Genomic DNA, 9,693 nt, shown 5'->3' on the forward strand with positions numbered 1-9,693 from the left:
CCTTGCTCAGAGTCCTGCACATCAGAAGGATGACAACTGCCTCATAGCTTCAATGTTTTACATGTGGTAAGCTTAAAGCACGAGTCCCAAGGCTGCCTGCTTCACTTGAAGAGTGGCGCCTTGTACTGCTGTTGTTTATACAGATATGGTAATTAAAAATTGCACTGTAATGCATTTGATAATAGTCTTATTATTCCCATGAACTGAACTGCTTCAGTTAAACATGATATCACAGCTAAATAACAACCTGCATTTATACTTTTTTTTGGTACTTTTTAATCCTGCCTGTACAGGAACTCTGGGCTTTTTCACCATAGAGATTTCCAGCACATTTCAGAGAAAAACACTTTTCTGCTAAACCAAAAGCCTACCCCACATTCCCATGGAGCACACTCTCCTAGGATGCCTAAGCTCTGTGCTAACACTGAACCCAGAGTGACACACAAGGATAAGCTCTATCTTACAAAAACAGCCAGACTTTGCACACCTTTCTCAGTAAAACAGCAGCATGCTTGGATACTGTTCCACAGGTGTGCTTAGCACAGGGCTGTTTACATTGAATTCAACTGAAGGGCACCAGCTGACAGTGCTGGAGCAGCCGTCATGGGAACCCAGTAAGACACACTTCTTGTATGTTTAGAGCCTTAACGTGGAGCAGAAATGGAACACCACAGCAATGAAAAAAAGCAAGATTACAGGCTAGCACTGCACACCATCCCACCCAGCAGCAGGTAACCTAGGAGTTCAGCTGAAAGTCCTGCCAACCTTCCAGCATCAGCCAGGCCTGTGGAAGTCAAGACTACCTCACTTCCCTCGCCCTTCAATGCTGAGCACACATCCAAATCACTCAGGGCTTGCCTACCTGCTTCAGGAGGAACTTATCCTCCGCGTTGATCTTGAGGGAGACGGCCAGGTGGATGGCGGAGAGCACCACCCCGCTGATGACCGCGGCTCTCATCCGCACCGGCAGCAGCGTGTAGATGCTGTAGATGAAGAAGACGGTCCACCAGATGCCCTCTGAGGCGCTCCTGGGCCACACCAGCAGAACCCCTACCACTTGCACTGCCAGGATCACCAGGATGACAGAGTAGCACGCCAACCACATGTGGTCCTGGTGGAAGTTGTTGCGGTTGCACACCATGCACAGCACCACCATCAGCACGATGGCCAGGGAGAGCACCACGACATAGGATACCTCATAGCGGCCGTGTGCGGCATGGAAGATCAGCATGACCACACAGACCAGCACCAGCACGGCCATAAGCATGGTGAGGCTGCTCTGGTTTAGCCGAAAGAAGTAGCGCTGATAGAGACGTTCCAGTTTCTCAGACTGGAACTTCTTGGACCTGAAGATTTGCAGCAGGCTACTACAACAACTGCCCATGGAGAAGGCCGCCTCGGAGTCCCCCTCGTCCCCGTCCTCTTCCTCCAGCTCCTCAATCTTGGCCTTGATGCGTTTCTCGTCCAGCCCCAACTCCACAGAGCGGGGCCGTACCTCCCCCTGCTCCCCCAGCTGCCGGGGGCTGGCATTGTTGGGGGCAGCGGGGGAATCACTGCCGGGCGGGTGGCGGGACCGGTGACGTCGGCTGTCGTCACCGTGCTCCTGCCAGGCGGATTTGGACCTAAAGCTCATCATCCTGCAGCCGCTCTCCCCGCGGTTCCGGGGCTCGTAGTCTTCCTCGCTCCTCCACCTGCTCGACATGCGGGAGGCCTTCTTGCCCGAGGACCTGTTGGGAGGCGGCGGGTAGGAGTAGCCATTGGCCCGGGCCTCCGCCTCGCCCCAGGCTGAGCGGTGCTGCTCGGTGCCTGCCCAGGGCGCGGGACCGCCGAAGCCCGGGGGGCTGACGCTGTTGGACCGGGACATGCCCTGAGGAGCGGGGCCGCGGGCGAGGGAATGAACGCCGGGCAGGCGCACGGGACGAGCCGCCGGGAGAAAACCCCAAAAGGCAGCGGGGAAGGAGAAAAAAATTGAGGGGGAAAAAAGAAAAAAAAAATGAGAAAGAAAAAAGGCAAAACCCGCAAACGCCCCCAAAGTCTCCGGAACGGCCGGGCGTCCCCAGAGCCGGGATGTCCCCGGCGGGACGCTCAGGGCAGTGCCATCGCCGGCCCCGGCACTTCGACACCGCCGAGCGCGCTCGGCACCGCGGGGACCGGGACGCCCCCGGCTCACGGCCGCTCGCCCTCAGCCGCGCCGCGGCGGCCGCAGGGGCTCGGGGCGCCGCGGGGGAGCCGCATCGCAGCGCGCCCGCACCGCTCCCGCCCGGCCCCCGCCGCTCGGGGCCGGGCGCAGGGCGGGCGCTTCGCGGCGGGCCGGTCGGCGGGGAGCGGGCGGAGGCTCAGGCTCGCAGGGATGCGGCAGCCGGCGGCGGCGGGAGCATCCCCTGCCCGAGGGGCGCGGCGGGGGGGCTGCCCGGGGCGGACCGGGCTGCGGCGGCGCTCCCGGCTCGCCTCGCCTCCCAGCGGCGGAGCCCCGGCGGTAAGGCACGGCCGGCGGCAGCCGCGCCGCTCATGCACCCTACCGCCGCTCCCGCTACGCCGCGGTGCCTTCGGGCGGCCGCAGCGCCTCTCCCACGGGCACCGGGGAAGAGAAACCGGCAAATCTGAAAAATCGGAAGGGTAAAGGGAAAGAAAAAAATTCAAAAAAACCCGAGCAGGAGCAGGGGCGGGGGCTCGGCGCTGCCTCCCCCGCGCTGCCGGTGCCGGAGCGGGGCTGTGGCGGTGGCGGCAGCGGCCCCGCGCGCGGCTCTCCCGGGGACGGCGGCGCCGCGTCCCGGCCGCGCTTTGTGCTCCCCATTCAGCCGCGCGCCGGCCGCGCCGCCCCCGCCCGCCCCCATTGGCCCGGCCCCGCCGCCGCGCGCCGCCATTGGCCCGGCCCCGCCGCCGCCCCGCCAATGCGCGCGCCCGGGGCGGGGCGCCTTAACCCCTTCGGCGCCGCCCGGCAGCGCCGGGCCCGCCCCCGGCAGCGCCGCACGGGGCGAGCGGGGCCGCTCCGGGCGCCTCATCCCGGCTCCTCTGTCCGCAAGCTGCTGGTGCTTCAAGCACCGGGGGCCGAACTGGCGAACAGAGTGAAATCAAGCCCCAGAAAGCCCTCCCACAACAGCAGCACCTGTTACTGGACCCACCTTAACGCAGAAATTAAGGGTAAAATACACGCACGGGTCAGTTTACCTTGTTTTTTCAACCACTTAAGCTACAGCCCTCAGCTTCACCCGACAGCGCTGTGACACCGTTTTATGGCATGTTCCCTAACCTGGGAGTGAGGCATGACCACACCGGAACAGTTCCCAGCAAGTTTCCATCTCCAGACTCTTCCACAATGTTCTTTCAGGTGAACCACTCTTTCTGCAGATGCAAGTGAGCCAATTAATGATTTACAGTGTTTTGAAGGTAAGCATCATATGTGCTAAGAATAATATTATTGCTTGATGTTCTGCATCATGTTTTATTAAAAACAAACTGTCAAATCCGATACCTGCTTGGCTTAAGTTGCTGAAACTGGTAATTGTCTAGATGTTTGATCAAACATTGGAAATCCCTGCTCACAAGTAGTCCTTAGCAGGAGGAGTGCTGAAGCTGTGGTTATCAAGGGACAGAGATAAGCAACGTTTGTAGAGAGGAAATACTGCTGGACACAATTGGGCACAAAAAACCAAGCTGGATAACCTTCCAAACAGAAGCCCTTCACATGTCCTTTACACGTGCAAGTAACTCCACACACTACAGTAGTTTAGGCCTTTGTGCATTTCAGTGGTTTGTAAAACCATATGCTGAATTTTCAGCAGCTTCTTCCACAGAGCATCTTTTATTTACCGGGAATTCACAGTTAAAGATTTTCCCTAAAACAATACAACTATTACAGTGGGGCTCACTTCCAGGGCACTTTCCTGACAGATGCTCCATACTGCAGCTGATCACAACTGGACTTACAGTTTGCTTCCCATGAGGAGACATTTTTATATATAAATACCACTGCCCTTCAGATGGAATTTATCATTTCTTGTGATATTATACAACACTGTCACTATCCATACACTACTTTTGTTCTGCTTGAGTAGAACAACACTCAAGAATTATTGTGTAGTTGGTCACTCTGGCTGAACAGTGCCTGAACCCAAGGGATAAAGACAGTGAAACAATTCTTCAGTGAGCTGTAAACTGGGACCTGTCTTTTTGTTTTGTACACAAAGTCCCATTTTGGAGTTCTTCTCTCAAAGCCAGCAGTAAAAGATCTCACTTTTTCACACTAAAACCAGGTAAAAGGAGAAAAGTGATCCATAAAATTGGTGACCCTAAAATTAATTCTGCTTCACAGAAAGTTACTTTGAAGGCATGTGTAAGAACCAAGCACATTCAACATCCACATCTTGTTACATTTCATTCAAGATATCAACAAAGCATTGCTCAGATAAAAGACCAAGTCATTTTAAGGTTTTTATGTTTCACCACTGGGACTAAATGAAGTCTTAGTTATCTTTTGCATCATGGAAGCCTCTGGAAGGCTGAATCCTAGGCAGGACTCCAGTCACAGTAAGCTACAGACCCTTCTCCAGGAAGTTTATGTAAAGAGGTACCAGGGAAATGGTAGTTTCAATTCTAGAGTACCCTTCATGTTTCTTTTCACTATGCCATTTTGTATGACATACAGTTTTGCTTTTCTGTAATGTCGTAAGAATTGATGCCTAATCAATTTTAGGGTGTTTTTAAAAAAAAAAAAATTCAGCCAGAGGGGAAAAAAGTTTTGTCCTTGCTACAGGGGAAAACAAGTTTTCAACCAAAAGTTTGTAACTTGAGAAACAGGTAGAAAAGTACGAGGTGTTGAGTTTAAAGAGGGGTAAAGAAGCATTTGGAAGAGATTGTGCAGAAAATCTGTAGCTTGTGAGAAGAACAAGGATGTTAAGAAGGTAAAAAGTGTCTCAGGAGCAAGAGTAGCACCAACTAAATGGGTCCCTCACACAATGAGGACATACAGGGCTGTGGCAAAGATGATGTATGATTCCACATGGATAGTAAAAGCATTTAATGCCCACTTCTAGCTGATGATGGTACTGGATGACATAGAACAGTAGCAGAACAAAAGCAACAAGCAGGATATTTTAATATTAAGGATACAGACCATAATACAGACAGCTTATCTACAGCTTTCCTTCTAACACGCAGTTTCCTCAAGCCCTGCCTCTCGTTTCTAATTCAGGAACCTCATGACAAATGGCAGTAAGATACAATGTTTGTCTCACCCTAAAAATTATGCATGAAGGCAAAACACTGCATATTCTGGGTGGCTGTGAAGTCATTTAAAAATGCCTAGCACTTACTACAAGAACATTCAGGCAATCATAGTTTGTTAATGAATTATACATAGAGAGGAGGTTTTTTTCTTTCACAACTAAGCCCAGCCATTTTCTGAAGGATGAGTGTAAAACTGAGGAGCTTCTGTATCTCAGTCCCAATATGGCTATGTACAAATTATGACCTTAATCAATACAAGTGTGCTTTGCATAGAAGTCCATATAAAATGAGAATATTTACTTACTTTGTTCAGAGATCAACAAATACAAATATCACAATACTGTGTAGAAAAACAGAGAAACTTCCTCTTCCTTATCCTGAAAGGCTAATGTTGCACCTTCCAGTCTAGCCTAGCCTTCATAAACTTTACCTGCCCCATCATTAAAGCTTTTTTTTTTCTTTTTTTAATTCTTTGTGGGTGGGGTATTTGGGCAAAAATCAATTCAGTACCTTTGATAATATCTTAATAAAATTATGGATTAAAATTGAACCATGCCTCTTTTTCCAAAAACTATTTATCTGGTTAAAATAATACCTAAATGGAAGTAAACACATGGAAGACTTAGGGAACGCTTGCAAATTTCACCTCCTCAAGAACCTTCAGGAAGCCATGAGGGAGTCAACAGAGATCTACTGTGGCAGATCTAAACTTCTTCAATATACAAGTTCACATAAATTCTGGTTTCACATGTAGTCTCATAATTTGTATAAAAACATTTTTACTTTATTATTATTACAACAGGTGCAACAGACAAACATTAGCATTCTTTCTTTCCATTATTTACTTTACATGGGGAATACCAACTAGATAGTGACCTCAGACCATCTGTGTCACATTTCACTCTTCATGGTCTTCATGCACTCCAAGATTCATGGAAGCATTAAATCCAGAACGTTGGAATATCCAAAGCAGCCCTCTGAAACCAAGAGATAATCACACAGTCCAGCTTGGAGCCATGAAATACTCAAACTGAACAAGCTGCTGTTACAAATTCTCTCGCTCCACACCACCCATCTCCCAGTAATCTGATGATTCAAAATGAATAGAACCAGAAGTGAGAAAATAGTGAAAAAACAAAACCACAGTGACTTAAAAAATAAACATAAAGCCCAACCCAAAACAATCTGACTCATTACTGACTTTTGGGGTTTTTTAGGGATACACAAGGAGCCTAGCAAGACAAGGTGCTTATTGAATCACCTTTATCAGTGTTTTCACAGCAGCACCCATATTTTACCCCAAATGTAGAAATAAAATTTCCTGCATGGCCATGCTGTTTAGTCCAAGCAAATCTGGGGTGCAGATCTCCATGTGCACATTTGCAACACAAGAGGATTGCATCATGAAATTCACCATAATGCATGTAATTCATGTGGTCATTCCAGGGATTTCACATAATCCTGACATTAGGAAAAAAACAGCCAAGCACTCCAGTTTTTGACACAGAATGTGAACATAGCAGCTCATTTGTTAACTGTAGCAGCTTTACCTCATCACCTTTGGATAGCAGCAAAGCAATGAACAGGAGTGAAGTGTCTGTGTTGAGTGGATCCCTGGAGGCTGCACGAAGCTCAGAGCACAACAGTAGGAGTTTTATATCTTTCTGTAGGAGTTTTACATCTTTCTGCCAGCAGTTTATTCCTTCAAAATCCCAAATGCTTAGGCCTCATCTGCAGCTCGGCATCAGCAGGAACCTGGAGCCAGCAGCCCAAGAATGCTTACATCTGACACTTGTCTGAACACACCTGTAAGCCTAGAGCAGGTTTCCATACATTGTCTGACTTGACAATACCTCTTGAAGAATAACTCAGATTTGTCAGACTGCAGGGTTTGCTTCTGCTAAAGGGCTGTAACAGTATCAACTGCCTTACTTAGTATAGCTATTAAGTAACACTATCCAGTCTAACTACCAAAACTAACCAGCAATGTCTGGCTTTCAATTTCACATCCATTTTCTTGCTGATGCAAGACAGTTTTTTTCCACTGTTCCAGTTTGCTAACAAAGTGCTTTTTTTACTTAATTTAAATTGCACCAAAAAGCTGGGTAAGGAAACTCATTTGATACTATCAAACCAGCAACTTTCCCAGCAGAGGTTTATACACAGGAATGGAGGACTGAAACAAAGCACCTAACTCAGTGCCTCCAGTTCCTTATAGTCTTGTAATAAACACCTGGAGGAAAATAAAACAAACTTCATGTCATCAGCACACTAGACTAAACATTGCAGCATTTCCATTAAGGGCTGCTGTTCTGTCTTAATAAACAAACAAAAAATCCCTCCCAAACCCCAAAACCAAACACCACCACCCTCGCCCCAAAGAACAACAACTACTACTGCATTCCAAAGGGAACAGGAAGAAAGTTTCATGTTTTGTCAATGCCCAAATATTCTTTGGGAAACATAGTGGTACAGCTCTGTAACCTGCAGTACCTCTCCTCTTTCATCTCATCGTTTCATTGATTATTAAATAGAGACCAGTACTCTTTATCTTTTCTTATCCAGTAAGTGAAGAGGATGTATTTTACCCAAACAAACCTTTAAATGGCAAACTCATTTCATAAAAGCCATCTATTGCCAGGCTGATTAGAGGGTCCTCCACTTCCTATATACTCTTCACAAGTGATGCTTTTTGTGGGCATGCTATGTGCAGAAAAGAACAAAGCACTGATCTTTACATTTCCATCAACTTAAAACTGATATTAAAGAAAATCCCTGAAATGCCTGTATCCCTTTATAGGTATTCTTCCAATTATCCACTGTCCTGCCCAAGAGGCTGAATGTAAGGAGCTAAGATTCTGCAAGTTCTGGTGCTCAAAGTAGAAAATGCCAATCCTGAAGTTTTTCATGCACGCTTGCTGCAAGTGGTTACAGCTCACAGAAGACTGTGTAGACTGTCTGTAGCAGGAGAGTCAAAAACACAGGACAAAATGCAGTTCACTGCTCACAATTCAGCTGAATAAGCCTCTGCAAAAAAACTTCCACCAAAGAATTTCCCAATAAGATCCTCATGTAGTAACAGGTAATGTAAAATTTCTATGTACAAACTGCACAGAATAAATTGAATCTAGAGAGAGGCAGCTGTGGCACATCAAAGAGAAAAACAAACCTCTGATAACACTAATGCCCAAGCTAACTTGTGAGGCCATAAAAAGGGCTTTAGGATCTTGCACATCTGTAAAGGAAAATATTATTCTGGAAATTAGTGATCAAGATTATTAAAAGAGTTACAAATTTTTAATCCACATTTGAAATTGCAACTACTTCAAAGGCAGCCTTCAGAAACCACCTAAGAAGCTTTATTAATTATCTTACCACTGTAAGTCTTCTGACAAGTGTGGAAGAGCATTTGTTTAGGAGACAGGAAGCAGAATTTAAAAGCCACTTGATACTGAATGAAGTTCCAGGCAGTTGGATGGCTTGAATCAATCACTCCAACTGGAGAAATGCTCAGTTCACATCACATGAAACTGAATCACACAGATATTCACACCTTTTTATTTTATATTCAGCCCAGCACAGATCCCCCCTCTAGTCTTAAATAAAGAACTACCAATGCTTTAAGCTGAGCCTTACATATTATTGTGACATTAACTTACTGACAACCACAGAATCCTTATGCTTTTCAGATTCTTTACTGTTACCCTAGGGAACTAAAATTGTTTCCACACACTGTTTTCAAACTGCAGAGAGGAAACACAAATAGCCAATGATAGTTCCTGCAAGGCACAAACAGAGCTCAGCATCTCTCCAGCACAGCATTTCTGAGTTTTTAATTACACAGCAGTGCTAAGTCACAGCCATCATGCGTAGGACATGTGCTGATGCTGGGCATGACAACACCATTTCATCCCATCTCAGTCAACAAAAAAATCCCTGTAGTTGTGCAATCTTATGACAAGCATATGCCTAGAATAATAGCACTCACTCTGCAGCTACCACTCAGTTCCTTTTAGAGGATTATAACTTGTTATTTATGGGCATTAATGTCATCTAGACACAGTTTTTAAATCTCTCTCAGGAAGTGTTAAAAATGCTAAAAACGTTGCCGTGGTAGCAGACATATTATATTTAGTAAATGAACTCTGAAGTATTCTGTTGCATTAGTTTAGCATTCCACTATATTTATAATACTCAATTTTGTTTTTGAAGGAAACCATCAGCATCCAGAGTACAGAAAACAGCAGGAGAACAAAGAGTTCACATTCAATTGAGGATCCTTCAGGGAGTTCTGAGTGTTGACATAGTCAGTTCAAGGTGTTGTTATGAACACTTCTTTTGAATGTGGAAAGCAGAGCATTAATAACAATATGAAGTTTCTTATTTCTTTTGTCTGAGTTCCAGGGTTACCTATGCTAAAAGAACTTGTAAATTAAAAGATACACACTGTACACAAATGAATAAAAA

The 9,693-nt window shown here is 46.5% G+C and overlaps 1 protein-coding gene across 1 annotated transcript in view; it reads right to left on the reverse strand.

Moving 5' to 3' along the window:
* ADCY5 (adenylate cyclase 5) overlaps positions 1–2,812 on the reverse strand; it is a 204,663-nt gene extending 201,851 nt beyond the window's left edge. Inside the window, exon 1 of the mRNA XM_054636706.2 lies at positions 863–2,812. Within this exon, the coding sequence (XP_054492681.2) occupies positions 863–1,864 (1,002 nt within the window). The 5' untranslated portion in view covers positions 1,865–2,812. The remainder of the gene's footprint in view (positions 1–862) is intronic.
* Positions 2,813–9,693: the final 6,881 nt, after the last annotated feature.

Source organism: Agelaius phoeniceus, chromosome 7, assembly GCF_051311805.1.
Source record: "Agelaius phoeniceus isolate bAgePho1 chromosome 7, bAgePho1.hap1, whole genome shotgun sequence".
In the NCBI taxonomy this organism is placed as follows: domain Eukaryota; kingdom Metazoa; phylum Chordata; class Aves; order Passeriformes; family Icteridae; genus Agelaius; species Agelaius phoeniceus.